This window comes from Labeo rohita, chromosome 13 (assembly GCF_022985175.1).
Source record: "Labeo rohita strain BAU-BD-2019 chromosome 13, IGBB_LRoh.1.0, whole genome shotgun sequence".
Classification (NCBI taxonomy): domain Eukaryota; kingdom Metazoa; phylum Chordata; class Actinopteri; order Cypriniformes; family Cyprinidae; genus Labeo; species Labeo rohita.
The window spans coordinates 26647547-26666053 of NC_066881.1; the positions used below are offsets into that span (position 1 = coordinate 26647547).

Below are 18507 nucleotides of genomic sequence, written 5' to 3' on the forward strand. Positions count from 1 at the left end.
GCTCGCTCTGAGGCGCAAGTAATTTTATTGCATATGAAAATTACTATTTTCAGTGACTTCTCCTACTTTTCTTAGTAATATATAGTGTCAGTTTATGAGGGCGTGACGATTTTGTTCTCTTAAACGGTGCTTATTTGCAAATGTTTTATGCGATATTCCAATTTTTGTGCATAAGTTAAATTCGCAACTTTGGATGGAAACCTGGCTTGGGACATCAGTGGTTCAACCTTAATTTTATGAAGCTACGAGAATACTTCTGTGTGCAAAGGAAAGAAAATTACGACTTTTTTTTCAACAATTTCTTCTAATCTGTGTCAGTCTCCACTGCGTGTTCACAAGAGTACCACGATGTATGCTGATGCAGGAGCCGGCATTCTGACGTAGAACCTGAATACACATGGACTATTTTAGCGATGTCCTTACTACTTTTCTGGGCCTTGAATGTAGCAGTTGCATTGCTGTCTACGCAGGGTTAAAAAGCTCTCAGATTTAATCAAAAATATCTTAATTTGTGTTTTGAAGATGACTGAAGGTTTTATGGGTTTGGAATCAACATCAGGGCGAGTAATTACTGACAGAATTGTAATTTTTGGGTGAACTAACCCTTTAAAAATGTTATTGACTTTCAGTGTACAAAATTACTTTAAACCAGAACCTTAAAATTTAATGCATACCTAAAGTTTTCTTTAGGCAGTGATCATCAATCAGTGGCTCTGACCAGAGAAATTATAATAAAAATGCCCTGACAGGTCTTTATTTATTCTTACCTGCAGTGATACTGCCCATTCTGAACTATACAGATGCCACCGTTGAGACAGGGCAAAGTGCCACACATCTCCGCCTGCTCCAAGCATTCCGGGTCTATGCAAATGCATGTGGAATTCTGTATAAAAGAAAAAAACACCCTAAGGTGGGTTAGTTACTGTAGATGTCAAGTGGAGAAACATGCTGAAATCTAATCACACACTAAGATGAGCTTGAACACCCTTATATTTGCACCACCTAACGCTTTTCCACCAAAATAGTGCTGGCACATGGCCAGACCTGGGGCTTGTCCCAGGAGGTCTGCAAACTCACATTTCCACTCATTTGAAAGCCAAACAATGTAACCGGCTATGTAACCCAGCTGTAAACAAACATAGCGCATCACAGTCTTTATTTATGAGTCTTACTTCTAGTTCTGAGAACAAATTTAAACATTCCAAGTATATTATTTAGCTTCATGCCATCACAAGTTGGCCCTGATGTAATGGTCAGACATAAAATAAAAGTGATCAATTATACTTGTAAATGAAATCATGTAATTTTACATGGATAATTAAACCGACTGCAGTAGAATTACAGTAAGACAAAAAAGTGACTTGTGTTGTTTGTTTCAAAAACTTAACCCGCAACCACTGACATAACTGCTTCCTACACTGTAAAAAAATATTTGTTGATTTCACTTAGAATAATTTGTTACCCGGCTGCCTTAAAATTTTAAGTTCAGTCAACTCAAAAAAAGTTTAGTCAACTTGAAATGATAAGTTGTAATGATAAGTGAGTTCATTCAACTTAAAATTTTAAGGCCGCTGGGTAAGTCCAGCTTTTAGTTTTTAGTAAGTTTAACATACCAAATTGTTTGTTTAGTCAACTCAAATATCTAAGTTTTCACTTAGTACAACTTAACGTTTCAAGTTGACTAAATTTTGAGTTGACTGAACCCAAAATTTTAAGACTGCAGGGCAACAAATTATTTCAAGCTGACTCAACAAATTGTGCTTTTTTGTTTTTTACATTGTAGTTTGAGACCAACAGAACCGCCTTTGTTTTAGATTAAATAAAACAGCACCAGACTGGGCATCAGCTCTGGCAACACCACAGACACCCTGTCGTTAACCTTGGACATCTGCCTATAGGACAAACAAAATGATGTACTTACACATACTTTTTTTTTTTTTTTTTTGAGCTGATTATGAAGAAACTTGGAAATAACCAAAACTGTAGCATCCAGAGCTAAAAAAAGCAGTACAATAGACAAGTCATTAGCCAGTTCTGCTTTTCAACTTGCACTAACCGATCCTGACATCAATAATATTTCTGACTCAGTCGTTCAAAGATGAGTAATAAAAGCAGAGAACAATCCCAGATGAAAGAAAGACAGAGACTCCCACTGATATAAGCATCGGTGCAGTTCTAGAGCGGTGTGAAGGATTATTTCATTTTCATACAGATGAGCTCTCTTAGGAGGATGTCTCAGACAGACCAAATCAATGTCAAACAAATCAATTTAATGTGTCTGAGTGTGTGTATGTGTGTTAGAAAGAGATTAAAGTCTATCTTTACTGTCCATGCTCTCGAATGACTAAAGCATCTCCTGAGAATCTGCTACGGACAGGCCCATGTGCTGAATTTCACTACCGAGTAAATGAAGGTCACATAAGACAATTAGTCTGCCACTGCCCCACTTTCTTCTAAATTCATCTCTTCATTACAGTAATGACTCATGAGCAGCAGACTGTAACTGTAACAATCTGGGGAAAACATTTCTAAGTGAACATGGCGGAAATGTCCCACAATTCTGTTTTTGGTCTATACTGAATATGCAACAGCTTGCTCAAGTCCAGTCAAAAAATTGCTACATATGCCATAACCATTCTGCTATCAAAACAATTATTAATGGTTATTGTAACCTTCAACGTGACACAGGCGATCCGCTTCAGGAGTGACACAGAAATTTGCATGTGGCATTTCAAATTAATCACATTCTCTCAGGAAAAAAAAAAACAGCATTATGAGCAATATAGAAAAAAGGAAAAGGCCTCACAAGTTTGTCCGTGGCACAGGCTTCGTCCAGTTGACATCCGTTGGACTTGCAGTAGCTGTCAGCCTCAGTGGTGGTCTCACAGTTGAGGCCTGTGAAACCCCCTGGGCATGTGCAAACATATCCATTAGCAGTCTCCTCACAGCGACCGTCATTCCAGCACGGGTTTGAATCGCAGAGGAGCCTCTTTCGCTCACAGTAAGTACCTGCAATGAAAGAATTTACTGAGAATGAATAATTATGAAATGATCATAATTAAAATGAATGAAAACACATGCATCTGTCAAAGCATTTTTAATTCACTAACTGTGCGTATGCAAGCACTTGTGCATAAAAATCACACTGACGCAATCATGATTCATCACTAAGTCTGTATTTTTGTCTCAATTCTGTGTTACAGAAAAACAAGTCCAATAAAATAAATGTGTTCATTTACCAGTTCTTCCTGTTATTTTAATTTTAACAACAGTTATATCCAGCTACATAATATAATCAATCATGTTCTTAATGAAAACACATTTGGAAATCCATCGAGTTCCAGGGCAGTTTATTAAAATGCAACAAGGTTACTTTGTTGCATAGCAACAACTTTTGTAGATAATAAACATTATACTTGAAATTGTGTTGAAGTTTATGTACTTTGATTTAAGATTTTCTTTGCTTTTGCTTTATCTTTTCTTTATTAAGTTTGTCTACACTTACGCCGGGTTTGCGCTTAAGATCAAATCATAGCTGTAACGGGATTGGCAATAGCACATTCCCTTTCAGGATCTTTTTCTTAGCTGAATATGTAATTATTTTATTAAAGGGATAGTTAACCCAAAAATGAAAATTAGCCCAGGATTTACTCACCTTCTAGCCATGCTAGGTGTTTATATCTTTATTCTTTCAGACAAATAGAAGCAAATTTGTATTTAAACATGTCCTGGCTTTTCCAGGCTTTACAATGGCAGTGAATAGCTGTTGAGATTTTAAAGCAAAATAAAGTGCATCCATCCATACTCCAAACAGCTCCATGCGGTTAATAAAGCCATTCTAAAGTGAAGCGATGGCTTTGTGTAAGAAAAATGTCCATATTTACAATTTTATAAACCATATACTCCAACTTCTCAACTGTCACCCCCATTTTTGAACATAGATGTGAAAGTGCACTACTTAAACTTAAATTGCTATAATTCATGAACGAATATATGATCTTGAAGTCCCATTTCCATGGTAATGTAATGTCTGATTTGAAAATGGCTTTCACAGGATCAATTCTGAGGTTTTACTCTTTTAGTTGATATATAATTTCTGATGATTTCTAAAATGTGTTACAGAAAAAGGCAGCAAAAAGTCTTTGTGACAAACGTCAGAACTCCTGTTATTATGCAGATTTTTGAGGTGTATTTTTGTCAAAAATGAATCTATTACTGTTTCTGGAAAATGTGTAACCAAAAGGAGCAGTAAAATATCTATTTAGGAACCTTAGACCTTTCCAACGATATTGTTTGTCATGTTTAGATTAGGATTTATTTGTAATACAGTGAAGTAAACGCAGGCGTCCCACTGAGGGGACGGGTGACAGTTAAAAGGATAATATAACCTAGGATGGTTTAAGGGGGAGTATGGGGTAATTTTCACTTTTGGGTGAACTATCCCTTTAAAGCATGTTATTATGTTTAATAGTGCCTATTATGGCATATAAAGTTAAATTTAAAGAATTAAAAAAAATGCAATTGTTGAAAGAATCACGCTTAAATTTTATTCAAATACATTACTAATCTGATTTAAGACTGCTGCTCTTTAGCTTCCAGTTCATCTTCAATATTAACTATTAGCTTCTAACTGCTTAGTGAGAACAAATGTTCAAACTTTACGACCGCAATGACAGCGGACAATTGCTCCAGCATATCAACGGTACTGAGTCTCTCAGCGTGGCGTCCCACAGCTCTCATTTGGTCTGATGAAAAATGACAACATAAAGCTTATATCGCCCTCCCACTTTTCTCAAAGCTTCAATAATGTGGAGGTTCAAGGGTCCAAATTAAGTCCCCACTTTCTCTGAACCGAACAACCCGATCAAACAGGCTGAAGGTTTTGGACCGAGAACATCTAGGCTGCTGGTTCCTCTAAGGTAACCGTGGATTGGAACATCAGTCTGATTTCCGCTCCTCGCAGGTTAAATTTAGACTTGACTATGCAGCACTGTAGGTTCAAGGTGAACATGATTTGATTTTATTCCCTAGCGGTGCTCTGTTTGCTTTTTCTTTTTTTCCCCTCCATGTTCCTCAGCAGGAGCTAACTCATTTATCTTCCTTGTTACTGTGTTTTCCTTTCCTTTTGTCGTTCAGTTTTTTAAAGCATATTCTAGCGTGTTAAGCTCACAGGATGATGCAAAGGTCATCAGTCCCAGAGGCACCCAACTGCTTTTGAGGACACACCATTGGCCGTCAGTCTAAGTGTATGTCTCTCTGCAGTGTTTCTTTGTGATCCACAGTGAGAAATTGAAAATGAAAAGCTCTTGACATTATAAAACTCAGAGCTCAACATATTATTTTATTCTTACACAACAACTATCTTTGATTGGCAACCCTTGCTCCTAGGAGGTCTTTGAAATAGTAATGCATCATATAGGTACATGATTCAATGTTTGATAAAGGCTGATGACTTCATGAAGGTTGATGAAAATCATAAAAGCAGTGATATGAAACAGTTCGTGACACCCTGCTGTGCGCTACCTTGAGATATCACCCATCCAAATCAGAAGCCAACCTGCTATTAAAACCACTCAGAAACAAGACAATTACAGCACTTGAATTTCCACAAAAACCATGCGGCAGGTGAAAATTAATAGTGTATTCAATAGGGCATATCCTATTAATTTTGTAACATGCGGATACAAACACCCCTGGCAGTCTGAATAAGGTACACAGGAGAGTGGAATCAAAAGAAAATCTCATTTGAAGTGTCCCACGTGTGGGGCTCATTATTATGTGTGTGTAGGCTCTGGTCCGTAAGGGCAGTCAGTACCGGGCCAGCCGTTAACTTCACTATGATTAATGGGGTGACAGCTTGGGCAAAGTCAGAGAGCTGCTGGCCCCACAGGGGGCCCAAACAGAGCAGAACTGGAGACCAGTTACTTTCAGTTCCTTACAAGGTGCTACAGAAATCTGTGGTGAGAGACGGTTGATGTACCTGCGTCACGGCGCAACAGTTCTGTCTAATAGAGCTGAATCATAGTAAAATGAGGCTGTTGTAAAGGCAGATCGGATTTAAAAATATTTTATTCTCAAAGCCCTACCAGCATTTTAATATATTTTTTGAATACTTCAGGAACAATTTATTTCCAACAGTGAGCTTCACATCCAAGCAAACAAGGAGGTGCTTGTAATGTTGTCACATTTTATAGCAGTGTTAAACTCTTAATCCATGTATTTACACATTCATGTATATTCACTATGATGATGAACAACTGATGTTTTATTTGTTTTCTTTATAGAAATTGCCTTTTTGATAAAGCTACTTGATTGAAATAGCTTGTTTGAAAATATAAACACTGTGTTATGCCTATCTGTTTCAAGTTAATTTAATGTGAAGCAATCACATTTGAAAAAGAAACCTGATACAGTGGTGCTAAATCAAAATAAACCGTTTAAAAAAATGGAAAAGTAACAGGGGAAAAAAAAACATTTTTGAATGTATATAAAGTATACAATAATAAATATTTACTGATAAATGATAAACTTAAAACCTGAGCAATTAGACTATAAAGCACTCTTTAGAAAATCAGATTTCAACCCACATAATCATGTGGTTCAGGTTTGCAAAAAAGAAATTGCAACTACTAACAAACTACTAAAAGAGCTTGAGTCACATACTCCAAAAAGATGCTGCCTGTCTGAAAGCATTAGAGGCCCTTGAAAAATCATATTTGATTTTTTTTAAAACACTGAAGTTGATGGTATTCTCAAAAGAGGCCAGTTTTCGTGATGCAGATTGCAAGTGTTCCATGGCCAGTTTACTGTGAGTGGTGAATCTCAAGTGGAAATTCATCATAAACCGTGATAGTCCTAAATCTGTGTCAGACAAACTAGACATTTTTCTTCCGCATTAAATCTGCAGGCATGACATTAAAGGCTGCTATCTGCTTGAACAAACTGCCGCAACACAAAAGTCAATTAATCAACAAGCAAAGGCCACCTGGACCTCAGACTGGAGACTTTATCATGATGTTATTATCAGGAACACCCAAGGGACTGTGAAACTTTTGTTACACATTTGTGGGTGAGATGCTCATTAGCCCAGCAATGGTTTTACAGGAGCAAATGAGACTCATTACTTTCGAAAAGCCTGTCATGGTCATGCCTTATAAACAGACTGCGAAGGACAGAGAAGCATAAATTGTTTATCTCTGTCTCTTTTCTACAGGAAAGGCCCGCCCCATTCATGAGTTTTATCAACCTGTGCATATCACTCAAATAAGTCACAGCTAAAACCTTTATTAAATAATTGGCCATTTATGCACCGAGAACCCTCTGAAGACTTTCTTATAAGAAGGCTTCAATTGTTCCATTTTTCAAATCTGCTTCTTCACTTAGGAAAGACAGCTTAATGTGAGCAAAGACAGAAAAACCCTCAATCAGATTTGAGTTTGCATAATTGCACTGCCATTGTGAAAGCACCCAAAATGACCCATCATTAATCACATGACTCATTATCAAAACATAATGAGTCAAATGAAGCCAAACAGTGAAAAATTAAACATCCATTACTGGACCTCATAAGAAATATCACTCTATTGTGAAGTGCATAATTCACAGTGGCTTTCTAAAACAGACTTCTAATTGAATGCTTTTGATTTTAAGCAAAAACTGTAATCATACTTGCCTGCATATCCTGTGAAACATTCACATCTGTAGGAAGTTGATGAGACTTGTACACAAGCTCCTTCTTTGCACCCTTTACTGCAATTTTGATGTCCAGTGATTTCAGAGCAGTTGACACCTATGGTGTGAAAATACAGACATTACCTTGAATTCATGCATATTTATTCAGTACATTATCTGATTTTTGACATGCCTGATATAAAAACTGTTATATAACGATGTGAAAGATTTGTGCTGCTTTTCTGCAATCCATATATAACTTTATAACTAGAGAAATATTGACTTTCACTTTACTAAACTTAAAATAGTGCAATATGGTTCAAACTTACAAGGCAAACATTGTAAATAGCACTAAATATTAAAGGAATAAATGCTATAATGCAGTATCCAGGCATTTTATGCTATATGAGGAAAGTGGACAGTGATTTTAAATGCCAAGCTCGAGAAAACAAACAAAAAAAAGTGTTGTGAAAGCAGCTCATAAAACGGTAAACAGCTTCCTAAATTTATACAATAGCACTGTATTAGGAAGACAGTAAAATTTAAGTCATTTTTACAGATATCATTGCTATCTGTCGTCGCTCACAAGTATCAACTTACAGCTTTTTTAAATTCAAACCGCACCCGAAGCTGTTGGTCATGTGACACGCGTGAACAAATGAAGTTTGCCGACTATGACGTCAACGTACAATAGCGCTCCAAAGGCGCTAATTTTGAATTGAACGTGACCGCAAGTAATTGACCGTAACGCAAGAGTCGAAAGTTTACACTTTTTTTATTTAGTTCCTTCCACAAACATTCATACTGCGTGAATGATTGCTCACCATACCTTTGAACTACTTTTGTGATTTCTTTCCCCCTCGACGTTTAAATTCTAAATCGACTTTCACTGAAGGATACGCCTAATTGTGTTTCACCGGAAGAAAGAAAAGGATACTGTCTTGGAACGGCATAAGGTAAATAATGACAGAAATGAACTTTTATGATGAAGTATTTTAAAAGGATTCATGAGCATAAGCAAAGATAATAAGGATATTGATAAGCAGTGTTGGGCACGTACCTTTAAAAAAGTAATTAGTTATAGTTACTAGTTATTTCTCACAAATAGTAACTGAGTTACATCATTATAAAAGTAACTAATTACCAGGCAAAGTAACTATTGCGTTACTTTAAAAAAAATCTAATTTAATATAACTATAAAATAAATATAAAACATTGTACACTAATCTACACTATTTTAATGTAGTTGTGGGCAGTGTTGGGAATGTTACTTTGAAAAGTAATTAGTTATAGTTACTAGTTACTTCTCACAAATAGTAACTGAGTTAGTAACAGAGTTACATCATTATAAAAGTAACTAATTACCAGGGAAAGTAACTATTGTGTTGCTTTAAAAAAAAAAAAAAAAAAAAAATTAAATATATTAAATAACTTGGATGACCCCAATATTAAATATGTTAAATTAATGAAATTTTAATGAAATTAATTACATTTTTAGCTTACTCACCAGACTAACATTAAATATCTGATATAATATTATAATTATCATTAGCATTCAACTTTAGCCATTAGAACTTTAGTAATTAGAATAACCATGTATGAATGCATGTTTGTCATGTTTGTCATGTTGACTGAACTTAGGACTGGTGGTTTGTAATTTAGTGTTTCTATGAACGTCTTGTTCCTACCACGAATTCTACTATTAATAACAATATTAAACACACTAAGGTTTAATGAGCTGCTGGGTTCATGAATATTAATCACGTTGTCTGCGTTCGCTCTAACTGATTTGCTGTAATCAAAACAGGGACGATAATAGGTGAGCGCCAGCCAATGAGATTGCTGTTTGCACATTAGTTCCGCTTACTACCGGAGAAACCAGCAGTTCGTAAAAGCTGAAGTATTCCAAAGGAGCTCAGTTGTTTTGAGAGGAAAATACAACAAAGAATATCGTTTACACGTAGCGCGTCAATTCTGCATGGTATAAGACTCTGTATCTTTCTTTGGGTGTGTGAGACAAAGTGACGGCTAGTCGTGTGCCTTCAGACTAGAGTTTACAGCTCGTCAAATCAGCTGCGCATCCATTCAGATGAACTGAAAAACAAAATTATAATAATATTATAATAAATGATAGTAACGCCGTATTTTATTGGCAGTAATGCTAACGGCGTTGTAACGTAGGAAACAGTAATTAATTTGATTACTTGTTACTGAAAAAAATAACGCCGTTAGTAATTTGAAAATTACTAAAAAAAAAAAGTTATTTGTAACGCCCTTATTCCCATCACTGTTGATAAGATATATAAAATGTTTCTTAACTGAGATATGGTATTACAGATCATCCTTTTTATAACTTATAATTATTGTGGTATTAGCTTTAATGCTACTAAGTGCAGGGTATTTGCTTTTTTAGTATTAAAACTGTTTAACAAATAAGGTAAATGCATGTATTCAATGTTGTTGAGCTGAAGATACAGTGTATACAGTAAATGTTTACCAACTGTGATCAGTTTTGGTTTTCTGCTTTAATCTGACTCAGATCACACTGGCCTAGTTGTGATAACATGGTACCCAGCGGTCTCTAAGGAACGCCTCCAGTGCTTCTGACAGAAGTACAATGAATTATTCAGCAGACATAAAAACAAACCACATTAGCTAGTATGACAACATTACACCACTCTGAATACTCTATTCTCCTTGGTGCTCACCAAGAGACCAACATTTAAACAACATTTGGATGCCGATTTTATTGACAAGCAAGACAGAGAGAAGAAAATTAAATGGCAGGAGGAGGAAAACTATAAAGTATCATGCAATTAAAGAATGCTTTCAGGTGGCACAAAAACATATGAGAATAATTACCATGCTTGGGGAACTAAAGAGATGGGGGTGGGGGGGATAAAATCATTTTTAAAATGCTTATTCAAATAAATGGTCCATAGGGGCACTAGTTTTGAAATAATTGCACAGTGCTAAATGTAGAACACTTGCAATTATGACAGATAAATAATAAATAACTGTCTTCAAAGAAACTAGGCTGTTCTCTGTAGGTGGGTGGACACCCATTAAACCTCCCCCCATCCATTATGATTCAAAGGTCAGCATGGATTCATAATGGACTCTGCATTAAAGGGATGTTAAACTCTCGTTAAGCTCAGTAAATAGCATTTGTGGCATAATGTTTATTACAACAGAAAATATTTTGACTTGTCCAGTAGTTTTAAAAAAGCAAAAATTACAGATCATAGTAAGGCATTTTTAGTGGAAATAAACAGCAGGGTTGTGCACTGTTCATGATTTATATTCCTAAATTTGATTTGAATATGCAAACATAAATCAGAATTGCATTTTTAATGTATGGAAGCATTAAAATTAATTAAAATAAAATTAACTGAAATTTTTAACGTTTAGAAACGTTTGAAGGTTGATAGAAAGGTATTTATTTTATTCATTTCATCACAATTAATAATTTAACTTTTGTGGACCAGGGTGAAAGAAAATTTAATTTAGAATGCATTACATGTGCTTAATTTTTAAAACTGCATTCATAAATTACTCTTCCTGTCATTCCAACTTTCTGTGGAGTTTGGCCAATTCAATTTAAATTCATACTCATGGGTAAGTGCATAACTCTAACTGCAAGTTTTGCTTAATGCAATAAATGCTGTCGATAGAGCTTAGCTTGTATTGAGCCTGTAATACGCCTTTAAGTTGCAAAAGGTGTATTAACAGACATATGTTCTTTTTTGGTGAAGTAAACTAGAGTTTCTCACCTGTGAATGGAGCGGGGCAAAGACATTCATAAGGTGGAAGATCTGTGTAGGTTGTTCTCTTGCTCAGGCAGGTGCCTCCATTTGAGCATGGGTGTTCATAGCATCCATCAACGTTCTCGCAGTAATGTCCTGAAAAGTGTTTGTGGCACTGACAGCTAAATGAATCATCTTTTAATGTAGTTCTGCATTCACCATTTCCTGAACACAGACGAAGAAGAGGTGAGCTCTGGCATTGCTGAGGCTTTACCAGAAGTGCAACGCGTAGGCCAAGCCTACACAGATGACTACTGCCTCTGTGAACGACTGTGAAGTAATTCATACCGGATGTCAGCCATTTCGATTCCACTTGCAAAGTGCCACTAATACTGTTGGCAAACACCAACTGCTCGTTTCGTGGCTCTAAAATCAAGCAGTTTTCAAACTCTTCTTTGGACACATTAATTAGGTGGATACCATACTGTTCCAGCGTTCTGTCAGCAGAAACAAACATCACATCTCCAAGTTGAAATTCCAGTGGGCAGAGCTGAGGAAAGTGATATGGCCCAGTTATCCACAAGTGTCCATTTGTTTCGGTTTGTCTGTTCCAACACTGGGTCAAGCTGCTGCAGGTGTTCTCCATGAGGGTCCACCTCACGCTGATGTTTTTTGCCTGAGTGTGCCATTCATGAGACGTTGCTCTGCGGCAGGTTACCTGGCCGTAGACGGTACCATCTATTACACAGCTGAGCAGAAAGCCAATGATAACTAGGTCTGGGTTTCTCATGTTTGTCTTTCCTCAACCTTGACTGTTTCTTTATTTAGCCACTTGATGCTTTTCTTCAGCCGAAAGCTTTTCTGGAACTATGAACTGTAGGTTTTAATTGGAAAACCAGCATGTAGATGTCTGTAAGTAAATATGTGCAAAGCAATAATTAAAGCCTTGAAAGTGAAAAACAGAAATGTCTCAAAATAACTTGCCGCTACAGGATTAGTTCACAAAAAATTAAAATTCGTTCATTACTTATTTACTCAGTCACTTACTTTTTTGGTTTTGTTAGGCTTTTGTTATGCTTTTGACACTCAAGAGTCATTTGCTCACAAATTGGACTACATTATTTACAATGTACAGTTGAGGTCAAAAGTTTACACCCCTTTTCAGGATCATTAAAATGTTAATTATTTTACCAAAATAAGAGGGATCATACAAAATGCATGTTATTGTTTATTTAGTACTGACCTGAATAAGATATTTCATATGAAAGATGTTTACATATAGTTCAGAAGAGAAAATAATAAATTTCCTTGATTCTTAATACTGTGTTGATACCTGAATGATCCACTGCTGTGTTTAAACTGCAAGCAGTTTAACTGTTCAGGACTCATGAACAACTATCACTTAAAAAAAAAAAAAAAAAAAAAAAAAAAAAACAGCTGTGGATCATTCAGGTAACAACACAGTATTAAGAGACAAGGGGATGTAAATTTTTTATCTTATTCAGATCAGTACTACATAAACAATAGCATGCATTTTGTATGATTCGTTCTATTTTGGTAAAATAAGTAACATTTTTAATGATTCTGAAAGGGGGATGTAAACTTTTGACCTCAACTGTATATTTGTGTGGTGTGTGTGTGTGTGTGTGTTTTTTTTTTTGTTTTGTTTTTTTTTTCAATTTGGATTTCTAATTTTACCTGTCCCAGTTTCCAGTTTCAAACATGCTATCAAATCAGAAACAAAAATGGTGATAATATTCACTCATGTTGTGCAGTAGTACTGCTGAACAGTCATGATTGTAACCTTTATATCCATACTGAAATCTCCACTGGCCAGACAATGATTCATATCTTCTGAATCATTAAAATATTGGTGTCTGGAAAACCATGATGATGACTAGGGTGAGAGTTTTTTTTTTTCATTTTTTTTTTTTAATTGTGTTATAAAAGAATAGTGCTAATGAACAGCTGTTGTTATAGTATTCTCACTTGAAATTGAGTAGTTTTATATTGTATCATTCAGTACAAACTGCAGATTTAGTTTTAAGATTCCGCAAGCAACCTTAACTAAGCAACCTGTACATTTTGACAACATGTACATTTTGTTTTTCATCTTAAAAATGAGCAACTATGCAATTAAGTAAGTTAGTATAACAGAATGCAGTCACATCAGGAAGAGAACAGGATGAGACTGAAAAACATGTTTTTTTTCCAAACTGCCGTTGTATGGGGAACAGCTTAATTCTTAACAACGAATTCTTTAACTTTTGTCCTCCACAGAAAAATAAAAACAGCACATAGGTTTGCAATAACATGAGGTTGAGTAAATAATGGCAGAATTGTTATTTTTGGCTGAGCTATTCCTTTAACTTGTAGGTTTAGCTCCTGTGGATGAATAAAAAGCATCTGCATTAGTTGTGAAACTGGATAAATAAGGCACTTGTGCATAGAATACAAAATAAGAAAACCTTCAGCGAATATGGCATACATTGGAGGCTCAAGCTTTAAATGTAGTTGCAGGGCTCTTTCACAATCCTGCAGAACCATGGATTTCTCCCACAGCTTGGCATCGCTCTGCCCCCAGGGAATCAACTTCAGTAAAATGGCCAGCTCTCTGCTCTACCTGCCTGCATGAGGCTAGTCAAACTAATGAGCAGTCACATTTGACTCTCCTTTCCTGTGTGCTCTCAATCTTGGACTGCTTGCCTGGAAGAAACATTGCCCTCAAATCTCTCACCACGAGTGGCAAGGAGGGCAGTAACTGGCTGCTCCACTTGTCATAGTCACTGAGGTTTCTGTCAGGCGTGTTGCACCCACTTTTCCTAGTCGACTGAAATGAGATTGCATTTGCCTTCATTTTAATAGATTTTTTTTTAACATAAAAATATTGTTGTTGTTTTTGACACCATTTGATTGTCAAAGAGAGAAAAATGAAACATCATATTCCAAACCTTCCACAGGAAGATATTTTGAAAAGAACATTTATAACCAAATCATGTAGGTGACCATTGACTTCCATTGTCATTTTTCAAAATATCTTTTTATGTTCCCCAGAAGAAAAAAAAAAAAAGCCATACAGATTTGGAATAACAGGAGGGTGAGTAAATAACAGAATTTCCATTTTTTTGTGTGATATTCCTTTAACATAACAAAGAGCACTTGTATTGTAGATCAGAAAGCCGTCACTAGAGGCCTTGATGTCTGTAGCTTAATCACAGAAATGACTTTAATGGCCTCTCACCATAATGGCCAGACAATTTCCACTTTTGATTTGCCATTATAGGATCTACAGTCTATACCACTTTAGTTCAATCTAAATTGGTCTAAATTACATCAGTAGAATACCTATGAGGACCTTTCAGAATAAGCATATTAAGACCTCTTATTTGACTACATCTATTCACATATGCTGCTGTTACATTCTTAGAACACTTATCTCTAGTTGTTTTTGCCATATACATGCATCTGATCACAAACCCAGATCTCTTGGTATTTTTGCATTGAAGCCACTACTTAATCTGACCTGACAGGGCATTGCAATTAAAGGAGAAGTTTACTTTCAGAATAAAAATTTACAGATAATTTACTCACCCCCATGTGATCTATCTTCAGTTGCAAAGAAATTAAGATTTTTGAGGAAAACATTGCAGGAAAACACTCCATCTCATGTTCACCTCCAACTTCATTCGACGTCATTGTTTTAGCTTTGTAAAGGGGGTTTGACTTTCTTTGCACGTTCACTTTATAAACACTGGGTTGGTACTTCCACCTACGTCATGACCTTTCCAATATGATTAGGTAATGTGTGAGGTCGGGCTGCTGCAAGGTGAGCATTTGTGCTTAGAAGTAGAGTTGTCAAAAGGTACCGGGTTTGGTACTTTCGGTACAGAAATTTTAAAAACGTCCATTTCCCCGCTCACATTTGAACGCTGTTAAGACGATTTTTAAATATCGCTGATTGGCCATAGTGTTCACACGCTCAACAGACATGACTGTGATTGGCTATGAATCAGCGATGTTTAAAAATCGTCTCAACAGCACTCAAATGTGAGCGGGAAATGGACGTTTTTACAATTTCAGTACTGAAAGTACCAAACCCCGTACCTTTTGACAACTCTACTTAAAAATATATAAATTTGTATTATTTTAAGAAAATGACAGATTGTTCCATAAGACCCTTATTTCTCGGCTGGGATTGTGTAGTGCCCATTGAAGCTGCATTGAAACTGCAATTATGACCTTTAACCCATTGAAGTCCACTATATGGAGAAAAATCTGCAATGTTTTCCTCAAAAACTTTTTATTTTATTCATCACATGGATGTGTATTTACAGGATTTTTTTATTCTGGAAGTGAACTTATTCATTAAATGTAATACTGTGGAAAAATTAAGTGCACCCCATTAACATTTTACGCTTTTCAACATATGTGGGCATATTGATACTGGAAATTTATTTGGATGATATTGATGGGTAAAGATGATATATTTTTACAAACTGCAGTGGTAATATGTCTTTGAAGTATTTTCTTCAACAAGAATGTCTTCAGTTCAGTTGTGTTCTGGAAAAAATAAGTTTCATATTTTCACCCTATTTTCCTGGTGTTCACCCCCTTGGGCATGAAACGTAGAAACTCATAACATAACATTTTCAATAACAAGTCTCAGTAACATTTCTTCTGTTAGACTAAAGCAGCTGTTTTGATCTTGGCATGACGGTACCATATAGTTATGAGCTGCATATGTCCAAACAAGACTTTTTTTGGAGGTTTATATAAAGTGTTACCTTACTTAACTTGCACTTGTTTCTACTCATTGATGCACCTGATCCTAATTTTCTACATGATAAATTTCAGATTGATAAATATTGGAGTGTACTAACAATTTCAACAATGTACAGACAATGTACAATTTTATTATTATTTTTTTTAATCATATAGACTTCTCTCTTGACACTTGTGAAATTCCAATCCAAAATCTTTATGTCCTGATATGTTGATTTTTGTTTTTTTTCTCTCATGGTGTTTTCTGATTTTATCAGAGCATTGTAGGTAAATTAAGTCACTTGAGAGGTTTTTTTTTTTTTTTTTTTTTTTTTTTTGTGTAATATTTATTGAATCACCCTGTAAAATGGCAAAGCGTTTGTCCCTCTTTTTAATGCCCATTAGTTTTTCCATCACAACTGTGAATCATAATTTGTTACTTGTTGTTGCTTGTAAGTGCTATGTGGTATTAGGAGGAGAGACATTCTTATTTAAAAGAATCTGTTTGGGGGAAGGATGAGTCATCAATATTTTTGGAGTACATTACCATTTAGAAGGACTCAACTCTAACAAACATGGACTAAATGCTGTGAAAACCTGCTGAGGTTTTCATGTATGTCTTGTTTTGTTACTTACATGCTCATATCTCACATCTGACCACATGTGATGTTAGCAAAGCTTGAGTTTCCCTACGGTGGAAACAGCAAGTGACAGTGCTAAATAAAATATTCCCTCTCTGTCTCACACACTTTCTGCAACCTGATCCCTCCGTGTCATCCACAAAGAGGAGTTAAATCAGACCGAGTCTCTCGCTCCCTCAGGTCCTGCTCAGGCTTGTAAGGCAGATAAAAGAATAGTGTTATGTAGATATCTCTGTGGCTTCAAAATTCCTATCTTCAACTGTGAATGATGGCAAGAATAAACAATAGACTCATTCTCACTCGATGTGACACATTCTTATTGGATAAGCCGAATAAAGGAGGATTGTGATTGACAGCAAGTATATGTTCTTAGAATATCAAGTTTTATATCATGCAAACCGCAGGATTGCTTCTGATTGGCTGTGACTGATTGTGTTGCAAAGTGCAACAAGCCTGGTAGGACACAATCTGGTAAATTTGCCAACCAAAAGGTGTCAAACCATTTTGACAGTTTGAATAGTACATCCACTGTTTTATAATTTAAAATCTTTTCTCACAAACTTTTTGTGAAATGTTTTCCTTTAAAATGTGCTTGTGCTAGCTCTTTTTTTTTTTTTTTTTAAATAAATGCCACTTGGTTTGACATTTTGTTATCTGACAGTAGCTTAAGTGTCCAGATTCTCCTTGGAGCCAATGTACTGTGTGTATACTGACCATGACAGAGGAAGTTGATATTTCTAGTTTACTAATTAACAAGATTCATTAGATTTAAATAAAAATGGACTCAAGGTTGGCGTTAATTGTTCATTGAATGGTTCTGCATGTCCAAGCCCGTCTCTTGCCCCTGCATTTAACTTCCAACTCTTTTCATATCAGTCAAGGAACTGTGTGTCCCCTCGACAGAGAAGCGATCTCTATCCCAGAGCTGTGTGATCAAAGCGTATAGATGGAAGGCTGACAGATATAGAGAACTGAGAGTCTTCCTGTGCATGGAGCCAGAGGCAAGACTGCACTATCACCACGTCGTCTACTGGCAGATGGATGCCACAGGGACATGAGAAAGCTCAGATTCAGCAGTTCAAAGCCAAGACACCCTGAAAACAGCATGAACAGTGATGGGAGGAATGATGACATTATGCTCCAACTCAACAAAGGCAAGTGGAATGAGGCAACACATTGAAGCAAGATTATGAAGTAATGGACACTGAAAGAAATCGGTCAACTTCCGATTTCTAATTATGTTCCTTCGAGCTTTTGCATTTCAAAGTGTATCAGAAATGAACAGCCACTGCTGTGTAATGTAATTATACAAATACCTCATCTTCCCCCGAAATTATGTGACTTTAATTAGAGCACAGGGTCTCCCGCCGAAGAAGCGGACACACTGGTTGGACACATCCTTAATCTGTTTGGACAGATATTATCTCACTGTACAAAAAGCATATTTTTCTATGAAGCTTGGACCAGTCGCTCTGGAGGTGGGGATGTTAATCATAGCGCAATCAGAAGCTAATTATTTCTGCTCCGAAGAAAAAGGAGACCTGAAAAAGGGCACTTCTGTGCCAGAAGAGTGAAGTGTTGCTTTACACTGAGAGGCTAAATGCAAAAGCACAATTTGTTTTTTTTTTTTTCTTCCAAAAGTATGTGAAGCCATTAAAAATAACCTGATTGACTGAGGCAGGGGGTTT

At 36.1% G+C, this 18507-nt stretch overlaps 1 protein-coding gene across 1 annotated transcript in view; it reads right to left on the reverse strand.

Annotated features, from left to right (window-relative positions):
* eys (eyes shut homolog) overlaps window positions 1-18507 on the reverse strand; it is a 254763-nt gene that overhangs the window by 232697 nt on the left and 3559 nt on the right. The window contains 4 exon segments of the mRNA XM_051126527.1: window positions 768-883; window positions 2807-3009; window positions 7673-7789; window positions 11445-12327. Coding sequence (XP_050982484.1) covers window positions 768-883; window positions 2807-3009; window positions 7673-7789; window positions 11445-12207 — 1199 coding nt within the window. The 5' untranslated portion in view covers window positions 12208-12327.